We start from the raw sequence: 14296 nt of genomic DNA on the forward strand, positions 1-14296 counted from the left end.
AGTGACTATTCATGCTTTTGCAAATGTCTCAATGTGCACCGACTTTTTCAGTCCCCATTGTTTTTATATTTTTTCAAGTAATTACGTTGGTTGACCAGAAAAAAGAGAATAATTTTGTTGAAAATAGATAGAGGGACGCTATTGCTACATTTGGAAGAAAAAAAAACCAGCCCGTGACCCAAAAAACAAAACCAATCCATTTTTGTCAAGGCCTCAAAGGTGTACGAGCCCTAAACTAGCCATAAAACTGTGGAAGTGGGCAACCTCAGCCTGACCCAAATCTCAACAAACTTGGCATTGTTTTGATCTGGGTCCAGACCCAAGCGATTGGAAACAAAATGAAAAGGGGTCAAAGAAATCCATGTGTTTATGAAAAATCAAAGAGTTCAGATTCCAATCCATGAATTGCAAATCTTATCCAGAACTTGAGGACTGAGGATGATGATGACCCAATGCCCATGTGCCAGGCTGCCACAAATCTCCCATTATGAGTGAAAATGAGCAACAAGTAGAGCAGTGTGCAAGACCAACCCCAACTTACCAATCACCTTATCTACTTCTCCTCTCTCTCTCTCTCTCTCTCTCTCTCTCTCTCTCTCTCTCTTCGGTCTTTTACACAAAAACAGGCTGATGTTACTTTACTAGTACTGAAAAAAGTTTAAAGTCCAATGGCAGCCATTCTCTCCTGCCACCACTCCGCTTCTCCAGCTACCTCCTCCAAATTCATCAGTCCCAGCATACCCACAAACCGTACTCGCTTCTCAATTTCCCATAAACAATTTGGAACCCGCAGTTCTTCCCCACTTCCTATTAAATGCCAGATCCAGAACAGACAGGTGCCCCTTTCTTTTCTGGTTCTGTTTTTGTACAAATTTTGATTCTTTACATGTTCTTTCTTTGTTTCATTGGCATTCTTACTCAGCATTTAGTAGAATACTAGAATGTATAGACTGTTCAGAATATAGGATACTTAAGTTCATGACATGTGTGTAGTTTGTAGTGGATGCTAAGTAGGCCAAGTCAACTTGAAGTTCTTTCAGAAAGATATGATCTTTTGTTGCAAAAGTTGATTGTAGATAGGACCCACTGAGGTTTTCAATTGTTTCAGCAGAAAGGGAAGTCATTTTCCATAAAGGAGTGTGCGATATCTATAGCTTTGGCCGTTGGATTAGTAACAGGAGTTCCTGCATTGGAATGGTCTAGCAATGCCTATGCGGCTAACCCAGTGTTGCCTGATCTTTCTGTACTGATCTCTGGACCCCCAATAAAGGACCCGGGGGCTTTGTTGAGATATGCTCTGCCTATCAATAATAAAGCTATCAGGGAAGTACAAAAACCACTTGAAGATATTACAGAGAGTCTGAAGGTAGCCGGAGTCAAAGCACTCGATTCTGTTGAGAGGGTAATTCAGCAAACCATTTCTATTCTTTGTGTTCATTCTGTTTATATCTAAGGAATTTCAATAGATGGTAACTGAGACTTGAGTTTGGATATAGAATTTGAGGCAGGCATCTCGAGCGCTGAAGCAGGGAAAGGCTTTAATTGTATCTGGATTAGCTGAATCGAAGAAGGACCATGGAGTTGAATTGCTCGGAAAGCTGGAAGCCGGAATGGATGAACTCCAACAGATTGTGGAGGATAGAAATAGAGACGGAGTAGCAGAAAAACAGAAGGAGCTACTTCAATATGTTGGGGGGTGAGTATGGCAGAAACATTACTTTGTGGCATAATGAAGAATGGCTTTTTAATTTTGTTGAGCAAAAAAAGAAAAAAAATACACCTCTCATGAAATACCTGAATGGCTGTAAGAAGCTCAGTGTGAACATAAGATAGAACGTAGGAACTTGTGTATGTGTGTCTTTAACCGTGCAATACTTGATTCTGTCTTGTTACCATATCTTACTTATTAAAAATGTCATAGCGGATTTAGGAATTCGTGCATGTTCACTGTCTAATTATTTTTATCTGCTGCCATTTTCTTGTATTCAGAGTTTCCTCACAGTGGTCTTGAAATACCAAATGTGTGTTTTCTGTCTCAAATAAGCTGCAAAGAGGCTGTTATAAGACTTTTGGTGTTTATGAGAAGACATTACCACTGATGACTAAATGTTAATGAGACGAGGGATAGAAAGAACATTATTAAACTAAGACTTAAACATCTGGTATTGTTTGAGTGAACTATTAGAAAAAACACCACCTATGCTCTAATGTTGAGTAGAGCTAGAGCTCAAAAGGCATTGAAGTGTGTGAGGATTGTTAGTTATCACATGTGTATCCTCATATACGCCCTTGTCATTGACTGCAGCTGAGATCTTCCTGGGGCATTGGGTTTCTGCAGTGTTGAAGAGGATATGGTGGATGGATTCCCGTATGAAGTGCCTGAAGAATACCAAAGCATGCCTCTATTGAAGGGGAGAGCAACTGTGGATATGAAGGTCAAGGTTAAGGATAATCCTAGCCTTACTGATTGTGTCTTCCGTATTGTTCTTGATGGTTACAATGCTCCAGTAACTGCTGGGAACTTTGTAGACTTGGTGGAAAGACACTTTTATGATGGCATGGAAATCCAAAGAGGTAACACCTCATACTAAATATCCAGTCTTTTCTTTTATTAATATTTTTGGAAGTATTGCTAATCTAGAAAGGAATAAATTAAGTTCTTGAGCTGCCTCATTGAGAGATCTTGAGTGGTTCATCCGACCTCTAAACTTTAAATTTTACTTCTCAACGATGTTTAAAGATCCCCTTGCTTTTTGCTTGCAGCGGATGGTTTTGTTGTACAAACTGGTGATCCTGAAGGACCAGCAGAGGGTTTCATAGATCCAAGTACAGAGAAAACCAGGACAATACCATTAGAAATCACGGTGGAGGGAGAGAAATTACCTTTTTATGGATCAACTTTGGAAGTAAGCTTCTCCTGCCTCTGTCCCTCTATGTTTGTGTGTTAACTCATTCTGATATAATACTTGTGTTAAATGTTTCCTAGTCATTGTTGTACCCGTATTTGCTTAAATTTTTATGACATTGATTATGAAATTGGTATTTGGACAGGAGCTTGGACTATACAAGGCTCAAACAAAGCTGCCCTTTAATGCATTTGGAACAATGGCTATGGCCAGAGATGTAAGATCAATGTTTCTGTTCTCTAGAGATCCATTTGAAGCTAACCAGAGATGGCACTTTTGATTTAAATGATTTTCAATTTTTGTTGACAGGAATTTGAGAACAATTCTGCATCCAGCCAGATTTTTTGGCTACTGAAGGAAAGTGAACTAACTCCCAGTAATTCCAATATATTAGATGGTCGTTATGCAGTGTTTGGATATGTAACACAAAATGAGGACTTTTTGGCAGATCTCAAGGTTGGTGATGTGATAGAGTCAATCCAAGTAGTCTCTGGGCTGGAAAATCTAGCCAATCCAAGCTACAAGATTGCTGGCTAGAGAGACCATTATCCCATATAAGGGTTTATTAGCCAATTTGAGCAAATTTATTTGAGGCACCACGTTTAAGTATGTAATTTAATTCCAGGATTCGGCGACCACCATATCATTTTGAGAGAATTGTAGCATTTGGTTGGAGATTGTGTTCTTTTTAAGACTATCACTGAAACCAAGTTCACATTGATTCATATTATAAACACCACATTGTTTTGTCCGCTTGGTATTTTAACTTGTAGCAAAAACAGTTTTCTTAACAACATTGGTCCTGTCCTGTATCTTTTCTTTTATGCCTGGGGAAATTTATATCACAGAAATGGTTGTACCAAGAACTTTTCAATATCGCCACATTAAGTCACTAAAACCTACCAACTTAGCGTCATGGGCCGCTCAGTCATATCGATTCATCTATCCAAACTCGTCTCATGAACTGATATTCAGCAATTCAGCTTGTAAATTTCATGGGTTTTTATGAAATAGGTGATGAACTTGGCAAAAAGAAAGAAACTCTTTACAAATCTATAGTCCAACAAAGTAACAGATACTGCTGAGCTCCTCTTTAGACAACAGCCTCCACGGTTTGTATTCACTTTGACTCTTCTTAATTTTCAACCCATTCAATTCGGTAAAATACAAATTGAATTTGCAGAACCATCGTATTCCCTCTCTCTATTGCCTGAAAAGGAGCAAAACTTTCATGGTCCTCGGTACCTGCGGAAACAGAAACAGCCCTGAGGCTGATCCCCAGGGATCATACCTCCACCTTTAGATGTGTCAATAGCCTCCAACATGGCCACCACCTCATCCATCTCCGGCCGCTTGTCAGGGTTTGCATCCCAACATCGCTTCATTACATTTGCAAGAGAGCTTGGGCAACAACGAGGCATCTCAGGCCTCAGATTCTGTAGTTTCATATAAGTTTGATTTCTCTTTTAGCTAACTTTGACAATGAATGATATCCAATTATATTAAGTGCAGTTATGTGTAGATGATTATTTCTTTAAGGCCAAGTTTTCACACAATCATGTATCTCATGGATTATAAGATATCTTAAGGATTTTATCTACCTGGCGGACAACGGCTGATGTCACTTCCGAGAAGCTAAGATCAGGATACGGCATGTCACAGCAGTATATTTCCCACAAGCAGATACCAAAACTGTACACATCACATTTCCTGTTATATGGATTGCCATTGAGAACCTGTTCCATCCCAAGTCATTTCGATAAGTCAGATACAGAAATATTGAGAAAAATAGAAGGAAGCCGTTTCTACAATATTATCTTATGATTGCAAAGAAACTCATTGATCATAAACAGATGTCCAAGAGCTGAAACAAGCAGCATCAGTCTAAGTAACTCATCATTTTTTTGGTAATATGAAGAAGCAGCTATTGAATGGACAAAAGATGCAGTGAGCAAATTCCTTGCCCCCATTATACTGGTGTCATGTAATGGTTTGCTGTCCATCACGGCACAGCCAAATAGTGGGAACAGCACTAAGGTATGTTATGGCACTCCGGCTCCATCTGCAGTTTTGGAAATATTTGAGGCAAAGATCATGACATAGAGGTGTGTGTCTCTCCCTATAAGGAACTTACAAGACCGTGACATTATTTGGAATGAAATTTCTATTTTGAGAACATAACTTCCACCACACAAATATTTTTTTTTCCTTATTTACTGATGTCACCTACCGAAGCAGAGTTTCTATCAGGAATGAATTTGTCAGGATACACAAAGCATATGCAAATGCACTCATATACGGCATAATAACGACAACAAAATCTAGAGAGAGAAAGCTCATCCTTTATAGGATAAATCCTTGCACGTGTCAGTTAAAACAAAATTGAGCAAGGTAAGCAACACGACACCCTTCTATTATTAACTAACAGAGAGAATTCTGAAGCTTGAAGAATTCATACAAAAGAGATGCATTCGAGAGAGAGTTCATTACAGAATCAAAGGGTATACCTCTGGAGCCATGTAACCAAGGGTTCCAGTCTCGCCAGTCATGTCATTAGGATTTGAAGCCTCAACACGAGCAACCCCAAAGTCCGCTATCTTTACTGTTCGTGTCTTGTCTAGAAGCATGTTTTCCGTTTTAACATCTCTGTGAACAATCTTCTTCGAATGAAGATAGCACAAACTACAAAAATACAAAGAATGGCAGTTTAATCCTCACGTTATAAAAAAAATAAACATGTTCAAAGAACAAGTTCAATCTAATACTTAACATGTATATGTACGCTTGGAACTAGAAAAATCTAAGATATATCAAAAGATCTGAAGAACAAAATAAAATACAGATGGGGTGTGGGAATATGACCCTCGTGCAAGATCTAGTGCCAGTTGGACGACTAGTTTGAATGCAAGCTTCTTTCTGCGGTTCTTTATGAGGTAAGATTTCAGTGCGCCACCAGGACAATATTCAACAACAACACAACAAACGTTACTTGGCATGCCAACTTGGCCATTATCTGTTTGTATGTGTAGCTCTGATGTTCCCATTGTAGCCCCTATAAACTGAAAAGAAAGAGTTGGTATGAGTAAGCTAAACCACGTTGACGCAGGCATCCCAATTCATATAACAATAATAATCTTATTGAAGAAAATTTGCAGGTGCCCGGCACAATCTTGGGCGGGGCAAAGAAAAAAGCGATATTCCACTTGAGAACCGACATCCACTTTAAAGTTAATTTTATTTCAACATTGCGTCAGCTATCTTGTATTTATGTTGGATATTAACACGACAGTGCATTCTCTTGATACACAGGTCTAACCAAGAGGTTAAGAGTGTTAGACTTATGCTTTCAATGTAACATGAAAGCTCACAACATTCCAGTGTGAAGACATGGAAATGTTACCTTGGTCACATTAGGGTGGTCAAGCTTATGCCAGACAGCAACTTCTTGAGTAAAAGCTGCTCTTAGAGAAGCTATTTCAGCGTCTGATCTATGTCCCTCTTCTCCCCAATCTAGAAGTTTAACTGAATATTGAAAAAGGAAGGAAAGTAACGAGTTAACAAAAAGAAAGTTCTATGGTTCAGGTTAGATTACAAACACAAATAAACAAGAGTTCTCTCCACCCTAAAACAATCACGCAGATAACAGAAATAAAATGCATAACATCGAACTTAATGAGACAATTATCATATAACGTATCTGGCATTGATCCGAATCTAATTATTGCTTTCAACATAGATCAATTTGGACTATTAAGTTCTGTTTTTAGCTTGAACTAATTTGCATGAGATTTTTATGAATGTTAAGATGAAAAGTCATATGGAAGCTTAGTAGCTAGCCAGTATTGAGTCCATTTTTTCTACACATTTGCTTTAAAATCTCAAGCTGTTGTTGTCACCAAGTGAGAAGTAAAAATACTGCATATCTATAATAAATTAAAACAAAAAGGGTTTATTTTTTATGTTTTTCTTTCTTTATAGAAAAACTGCAATTGTTACTGCTAACTACCACAGCTGCTCCCAATCCGTGAATCACGGACATTGTGATGCTAGATCTGTAAGGCTTTATCACAAGCACTCTATGTAGCTAATCAAAGTCAGGAATATTAAGAAAAAGAAGAGGAAATAAAAAAATATAAAAAATATTTGGAAGCCTTCAAGAAATCCCTCACTTCAACTTCATACCTAAGAAACATTGGAGAATATTGGTAGAGATTTGAGGAACTAGCAGAAGTAAAAGTAGGAGGTCCCTTCACCACTAAGTTGCACAGAAGCCTGAAACTCGTATGACACCATCGAGACAGAGCCTAAAGGAGCGATTTCTTGTGATACCTACTAAAACACTGTGCAAGGACTTTTATTTCATTTACGAACCAAAAACCAATGGGATTTCTTATTCCTTACCCAAATACAGTAAATACTTCAAAAAGCTAGTTAAACATTGTTAGAAATTTCAATCGCCCTCAAACCCAAAAGTTTCAATCTTCTCCATCATTCATGTAAAAATTATAATTAAAACAATCCTACCTTAGCCAAACACCTCGAAAATTTTATATTTTTCTACAATTCTAGTGCAAACCAATGTTAAAAAAATCGCTAGGCTGTAGGCGGGCGGCAGGCGGGGGCCTAGCGCCTAGAGGAGTAATCAGGGCCTAGGCGAGGGGTTGTCAAGGCCTGGTGGTGGTGGTCGACTCGTGAGAGAGAGAGAGAGAGAGATAGAGAGAAGGAGGCAACAGACCGCCTAGGCGCCGCCTAAGGGTAAACCGTGGCGGTGTCCTCCCGCCTAGCGCCTAGGAGGCCGCCTAGGCCGATTTTTCGAACACAGGTGCAAACCAATACAAATGTCATAATCTTCTTCCTAAACATAGAAAGCCTCATAAGTCATGGCAATGCCATTGAGGACAGGACAGCTCAAGAAGAAGTCTGAAACATGCATGTTAACACGCGTGTATCAACATGGGCAACCTCAAGAGTAAGAACCCCAAACAAAATGTCAAAGACCCCAAAACAAATTCCATAAGACAGAGCGAGCAAAAAGTCCAATACCAGCAACATCTTGGCCATCATAAATGCCACGGTGAACAGTACCAAAAGAGCCTCGAGCTATGGCACCCTTGACGGTGAGTTTGGAGGGATCAATCTCCCAGTCTTGCCTTGTGGCAGCAGTCTGCCTTGATGCTGCTTCTTCCTCTTCCTCTTCCTCTTCCTCTCTCGTCTTGTTCTTCTCCATAGTCCATGCTCTGTTCAGGTGCCTCTGGAGCTGTTCGTCCAAACTCTTCAGATCTATCTGATCCGCTCTCACATACCCACCGCCACTCTCACTCTTCTCCTTCATTTTCACTCTTTATTTTCAAATACTGACGCACCCTTTTGGCGTAAAAGTGAGGAAAGGGCAAGCCAAGGAGCAAAGCTCTCTGCTTGTGCTCGCTATTAATGTTGAGGATGTACTCAGGAGGAAGGACTATAAATGGTGTCACCAAAATCAAGCAGTAGTTCTACTCTGTTTCTCTCACTATCATCCATGTGGGCACATGGATTTTGCCTGAAGACGACGTGTGTTTCTGACCTCTCTCTCTCTCTCTCTCTCTCTCTCTCTCTATTATTTATGATTTTATGGAAAAGAGAAAGAAGCAGGAGGACTCTCTGTTGCAGTCAACATACCTTTTACTTCCCTTAATATTTTATTTTCTTCTAATGCTTGTACCTCCAATATAATACATTATTTACCACACCCTCTTATAAAAATGTGATTTTTATTGTGATCTATCCTTTTCAGGGACCTGCCATTATCTTTGTTAGTTTATCTGAAAGTTAACTAATCATTTGGACTATACTTTCTTCCCCAAAAAAAAAATAAAATCATTTGGATTATACTAGGATACATTCATTTATGTATTTTAAACACAATTCATGAGGTTAAAAAACAAAAGTGATTTTACCTTCTGATAAGAGTTTTCTAAAATCATACCACCCCAGCATGCAGTGAAACATTCTGTGATGATATTCTCCTCAGTTGAACATTAATTTATCTTGGTAAAGTGTTTTTTTTTGTTCATGATAGGGTGAGCCAATGATAGAAAGACATGTAATAGGCACATGGTTGCATTAATGCCACCATGCATGCAGCCATCTGTTCAATGTCAGCAAAAAATATTCAATCTCCCCAGCAACTAATTCTTTATTCTGTTTCTCTATTTATACAGAAAGGGTATGGTGCGTAGATGTGGCCAAAGTCCTTGAAATATTACCTCCCAAATTTGTAAGGGTTGGCCAAAGATTTTATGAAAAAAAAAATGGAGCTGTGGTTGGCGTGGAAGAAAAGAGAACTTGGGTCGTGTGGTCAAGGGCTGTCCATGTAATGTCTTTGCTAATTTGGTTATGTTCGGTTTCATGATTGGAAGACGTGTATGGAAGAAAGAGGGGCACTTTGGCTCCTTTTCTGTACACCAATAGTGGCTCTGTGGTCAAACTTAGAATGTGTGTTCTTTGCATGATTCAGATTCAAGCACACATTGTGCGGCTTCTGTTCAAGTAGAAGTAGCAAGTTTTACCAGCTGAAAATACTTTTTACTTTGCTCAGTAAAAAGGAAAACGGTAATTCAGAGATACCTTCCCCATGATTTAGTAAAAAGAGAGCTGGATAAGTTGCTGTTGAACAAAACATCAACATGCCCGTGAAGCCTTCTCTTTTTGACTTAATTGGGTTAGGCATCAAAAGCAGAGGCCATTACTGGTATTGAGAGTCAAGGGGTTCACGGGCGAGAGGGGTTCATAGATCAGAGAAAGTGCCCGTGATTCTAGCAGCCTGCCTGTCAAAGGGTCCTTCCCAAAAGTCCAGATTTATTTATCCCTACGGATAAATATATCTGTATCTGTGATATAAAATGTCAGAACCATAAGATAAAAAGTTTACAAGGTACAATTCATGCCGACATGAACACATTTGAACAAAAGAGCATGAACTACACCTAACACCTTATAGAAGCATTACAGAGTTCAAAAGCCGTTCCACTCGTTATATTTTTCGAATATAATTTGAGGGAGTATACTAAATCGTGCCTTGTGGTAATCCCAGTTGAGAATGGCCATATACCTATACAAAATATATCCAACTTGATTGACAAAAGTTACTCTCATAATTCCAACTTAATAGATAACGGGGCCTTCTTTCATGATAAGATGCGACGTTTCTTTTTCTCTGGTGTTGCGTGTACTTGTGCCTTGACCCCATATGTTTTTAACTGAAAGTTTTCAAAAGCCTCAGAAATTGCTCCAACCTGTACATTTGCGTTGAAGAATATGAATATGTTTAGTCCGAGACAAGAAAGGTGAAGATAAAAACAGTGATCAAACTGTGGTAAAATTTTATTTGACAGACCAGCTCAGGCTTTTTGGAGTACACCCTCACTAACATATCTTGATATGATGTAGGCAGCAAGTGACTAATGTGGTCCTCACGTATAGTGAATTTCTCCTCACTGTCATAATCCTGAATAGACACATCAAACTTGTCTAATTGACACAAACAAGACTAACCATATATAAAACAATTCTTTGACCCCAAAAAAAAATATATATAACCCAAAAATAAAATAATATATATATATATATATATATACAGAACAGTGCTTCATAAAACAATTAGAATTTTGGATCATCCTGACTCAGTATAGATGTATCCATATAAAAGGTTAGATACTTAAAAAAAGTAGTGCATAGGTTAAGTGATGTACCTGGAAAAAGTTGATACTGGAAAAGATACATGCATAAACAAGAGAGAGAGAGAGTGAGAAAAAAAATTGTCATTTGATGCTTAATAATGGTTGCACCAAAATGTAGAACAAAAGCTTGCTAAAAGACATCCTCAATTACCTTTCAAGAGGACTATGTCTCCCACGAGTCAAATCAATCCTGACGTTGCAAACAGCAACATCCTCCTCTTTCAATGTCACTCCACTTTTCTGTGAAATAAGTAATATGGCATTAGTAGTGAGACAATGTTTAGCAGTGAAGCAACAAAACACCGAAATGGAAAGGACTGGCTGGATCGTAACCTGAGAACAAACAATATCTTGAGCGGTGACATTTTTGAAATTTTCCATTTTATCCTTGGGTACAGCATACTCATTGCAGAACTGCCATCAAACATTATCAAACCACAAAAGAGATCCATAAGTTACCTTCTATGATTTTTCATTGAGTCCAGAAAGGGAGTGAGCATCAAAAACTTACCTGATAAAGATTTCTCCTCCTAATCCGCAGGATTAAGTCCCTAGCTTCCTTTAGTTCTTCATTTGGAGCTGTCTCAATAGTTCTAATAATGGTGTCATCTAACTACATTTAAATAATTTCAAGCATAGCATTCTAAGAATCAGGGAGTCAACTGAAAGTGAAACCAAATTTGGAAAATTGATTCTCAAAACCTTCCAGTATTGAGAGGGATCCTCAATGTGAGAGGCAATGTCTAGATAATCATTTGCTTTCACCAGGGCATCAACCACCATAAGCTCTATGGCCTACAAAAGTTATTCACTTCAGATAAAATCATTTTCAAAGTCTAACAAGTCAGTAAAACTGGGAAATAGAGAAAAACGTTATGAAGATGAAAAAAAACTGGGATGCTCAATAAAAAATCTGTTCTATACCTTTACTTTTGGATGTGTATAAACTGTTCGATACAAATCAGCTCGAGTAGCAAATAACTTGTGGACAGTGAGATCTAGACAATAGACAACCATTAGCAGCAGAAAGCAAAAATCAAATACTAATCTGATAAATGAATTTGTCAAGATACTGACAATCTTTGGCACGATAGCAGATCTCATCATCCATAACCCGCATTGTCTCCATTAATCTGATAGAGGGGTAAAATATATGATGCTAGAAGAGATCATTCATGTATCCTTTTAAAAAAGGAAACTATGAGAGGCACCAATAACTAATGAAGTCAACTTTTACATCAGATAAAAACCTTTGAAACTCAAAGTTACATCCCAGCCCACAAGCGCGGCAGTCACGGACAATATAATCAAACCTGTTAATGATTAACATCTCATAACATTAGATTCCAGTATGAAAGTTACATAACAAGCATTAAAATGAAGTACAAATGAGTAATAACACAGCAGAAAATCTTGAAGTGTCACATACTTGTCCACATCAATTCCATTACGGCCATTTGCAACAATTTCATACAGAAAATGCTTCTCCCTTGAGCTCTACTTATAAATTAAAAGAAAGGAAAAGGTAACGTCAAATATAATGACAAGAAAAAGAAAAAGTTCTAAAATGAACAGACGCGATACTAATGCTGGTTTTTAAGCATCTTACTCTTGGCATTGCAAATTCAGAGCTGGCCAGTATCATCTCCTGCAAACGGAAAACAAAAATCAACCATGGAAACAGTATCATCTCCGGTCATAAGTAAAGTATCATTAATAGTTCCTCTCAAGGAATAAACTACTAACCTTAACTCTTTTAATCATCTCACGGTCAATATCAATATGATGCTGATTAACAATGTGGTCAACCATCTTCACTGACATATCCTCATGAGACCTAGAAAGTTCATATATGAGATAAAACATACATAGAATTTGCACAAAACCAAGGAGAAGAAAACTTCTAAAGCATAGGCTCCAACTATAGGTTCTCTCTCTCCTAATTTTTTTTGTGATAGGAAACAAAAACTGACACAGAAGGCATTCCCCCATATAAAAGGATAGTTAATAAAAGATGAAAAACATACCAATGGAAACCATTCCGTACTTGGGGAAGAAACTCGCGTTCAAACAAGTGACTGAAAGGCCCATGGCCAACATCATGCAAAAGTCCTACAATTTCAATGAACAAAAGTACTCAGACGACTCAACAAAGGGGAAGTATGTTACAAACAACTATAATCACCTGCAATTTTTACGGTCTGGAGATCAAAGCGGTCAATATCAAGGTCCGAGCCCTGTAAGGAGGCAAGTATATATAAGAACATTTCAAAAGAAAATTGCAGTATATGTAATTGCCCGTAGTAAATGACAGACAACAGCGTTATACCTGATAATTTTTTAGCTTCTGAACAGCTTCACCAGCAAGCCAATAGACGCCAAGCGAATGCTCGAATCTGGAATGTACTCCCCCTGGATAAACCATGTGCGTGACGCCTGAAACATGTTAAAAGCTTGGCAAGTAAGCAAACAGCAAGCTCAACATGATGACATACAAACTTCAATTACACAACAAAGACAACACTATGTTTTTGATAGGAGTACAAATACAATAAATCATATCCTAATTTTTTAAAAAATAACTGAAGCCTTGTTCACAACACATGGATATTGGGTATAATGTTACAAAGGGCATAAACTTACCCAGTTGTTTGAGTTCACGAAGCCTGTAGAAACTCAAAATCAAATCATTAATTACATAGCAAACAGCAACAGTTACTGATACACATTTAATGTACAAACCCAATTTACCTCTGAAACTCCTCGGTATCGATGAACTTCACAGAGAGCTGCAACAACAACAAAAAGACATTTAATAATTTTCCATTCAATTTCATTAATTTCAAAACATTAATAACAATGCCATAATCTTCAAAATAACTCATTTCCTATTTATAGATTCAAAAACCCATTATATAAATAAATAAATATATATATATATAATTTTGAATCCCAAAAGCAAAATATATAATCCAAACTCGCACGCCTCAACACAATGGGGGCATCAAAAGCGAAAATGGAGAAGAGTACCGGATCAAGGTAAATGTTGCCATGGACATTATCGTGGACGTGCTTGGAGATTCTGACGTCGTGGGAGGAACCGAGACTGTATATCGGCGACAAAACGCCGTCGTTGTTGTAAGCACCCATGCTTAGTGGAACTGATGGTTTCGCACTTCACACAGACACAAAGAAAGCGGCACGGAAACAGAGAAATAAGGTCAGTTCCAGATATAGAGGGGCGCAAAATGAAACGTACATACATATTTATTAAGATTAAGTTGAGATAATTACAGTTTAAAGTTGAACTCCGAAAAATTAGGGTGGGATATAGAAAGACAAAAAAGAGAAGGTAACGGAAGGATACAAAAAGGAGTTTCGGAGGTGGGGGTGAAGTGGTGCCGCCAAATTCAGAGTTTCTTTATCAACGTGGGAAGAGGAATGTTTTTTCCGTTTAATTTTTTAATTTTTTAATTTTGACTCTAGGGCAGGGCTCATTTCGCTACAAGCGAAACGCTGCGTTCTGGATCTATAAATCTCCGGATGAAAAAATGATGGGCCTTTGCTTGGTCCCAGCCCCTTTTTCTGAGTGGCGGCCACATTCGACATGAAAAAAGCATGGGCCTCTTTTCTTTGTTGATACAATAGATATTGGGAAAATGGAGAATCGAA

At 38.1% G+C, this 14296-nt stretch overlaps 3 protein-coding genes across 4 annotated transcripts; 1 reads left to right on the forward strand and 2 right to left on the reverse strand.

The window, feature by feature from the left end:
• On the forward strand, positions 467-3666 carry LOC18784049 (peptidyl-prolyl cis-trans isomerase CYP38, chloroplastic). 2 transcript variants are annotated; one of them, XM_007215320.2, is made up of 7 exons: positions 467-836; positions 1109-1402; positions 1497-1696; positions 2339-2574; positions 2764-2906; positions 3052-3123; positions 3216-3666. In XM_007215320.2, the coding sequence occupies exons 1-7, from the start codon at positions 669-671 to the stop codon at positions 3441-3443; spliced, it is 1341 nt and encodes a 446-aa protein (XP_007215382.1). In that variant the 5' UTR covers positions 467-668; the 3' UTR covers positions 3444-3666. The 2 variants fall into 2 exon arrangements, with proteins under 2 accessions (XP_007215382.1, XP_007215381.1); XM_007215319.2 differs by having other exon boundaries at positions 471-836; positions 1112-1402.
• Positions 3850-8598, reverse strand: LOC18782082 (serine/threonine-protein kinase HT1). Its single transcript, XM_007215987.2, has 6 exons — positions 7950-8598; positions 6307-6428; positions 5769-5965; positions 5414-5588; positions 4508-4642; positions 3850-4342 (listed from the first exon to the last, which is right to left on the reverse strand). The coding sequence occupies exons 1-6, from the start codon at positions 8236-8238 to the stop codon at positions 4136-4138; spliced, it is 1125 nt and encodes a 374-aa protein (XP_007216049.1). The 5' UTR covers positions 8239-8598; the 3' UTR covers positions 3850-4135.
• Positions 9712-14237, reverse strand: LOC18782696 (deoxynucleoside triphosphate triphosphohydrolase SAMHD1 homolog). Its single transcript, XM_020558784.1, has 20 exons — positions 13919-14237; positions 13655-13799; positions 13376-13413; positions 13268-13290; positions 12954-13060; positions 12810-12861; positions 12652-12736; positions 12371-12461; positions 12234-12272; positions 12054-12121; positions 11875-11937; positions 11702-11757; positions 11549-11622; positions 11327-11419; positions 11136-11237; positions 10958-11038; positions 10776-10864; positions 10637-10652; positions 10282-10392; positions 9712-10180 (listed from the first exon to the last, which is right to left on the reverse strand). The coding sequence occupies exons 2-20, from the start codon at positions 13772-13774 to the stop codon at positions 10073-10075; spliced, it is 1416 nt and encodes a 471-aa protein (XP_020414373.1). The 5' UTR covers positions 13775-13799; positions 13919-14237; the 3' UTR covers positions 9712-10072.

Source organism: Prunus persica, chromosome G3, assembly GCF_000346465.2.
Source record: "Prunus persica cultivar Lovell chromosome G3, Prunus_persica_NCBIv2, whole genome shotgun sequence".
Taxonomy (NCBI): domain Eukaryota; kingdom Viridiplantae; phylum Streptophyta; class Magnoliopsida; order Rosales; family Rosaceae; genus Prunus; species Prunus persica.

Excerpts from the sequence above, each read along its gene's own strand:
- LOC18784049 (XM_007215320.2), top strand. The coding sequence starts at position 669 with ATGGCAGCCATTCTCTCCTGCCACCACTCCGCTTCTCCAGCTACCTCC. Across the intron at positions 2,907-3,051 it reads TTTATGGATCAACTTTGGAA|GAGCTTGGACTATACAAGGC; the intron begins GTAAGCTTCTCC and ends GTATTTGGACAG. Across the intron at positions 3,124-3,215 it reads CAATGGCTATGGCCAGAGAT|GAATTTGAGAACAATTCTGC; the intron begins GTAAGATCAATG and ends TTTTGTTGACAG.
- LOC18782082 (XM_007215987.2), bottom strand. The coding sequence starts at position 8,238 with ATGAAGGAGAAGAGTGAGAGTGGCGGTGGGTATGTGAGAGCGGATCAG. Across the intron at positions 6,429-7,949 it reads TGATGGCCAAGATGTTGCTG|TTAAACTTCTAGATTGGGGA; the intron begins GTATTGGACTTT and ends TTCAATATTCAG. Across the intron at positions 4,343-4,507 it reads CATCAGCCGTTGTCCGCCAG|AATCTGAGGCCTGAGATGCC; the intron begins GTAGATAAAATC and ends ATGAAACTACAG.
- LOC18782696 (XM_020558784.1), bottom strand. The coding sequence starts at position 13,774 with ATGGGTGCTTACAACAACGACGGCGTTTTGTCGCCGATATACAGTCTC. Across the intron at positions 13,061-13,267 it reads TCGTGAACTCAAACAACTGG|GCGTCACGCACATGGTTTAT; the intron begins GTAAGTTTATGC and ends AACATGTTTCAG. Across the intron at positions 10,865-10,957 it reads AAGATATTGTTTGTTCTCAG|AAAAGTGGAGTGACATTGAA; the intron begins GTTACGATCCAG and ends CTTATTTCACAG.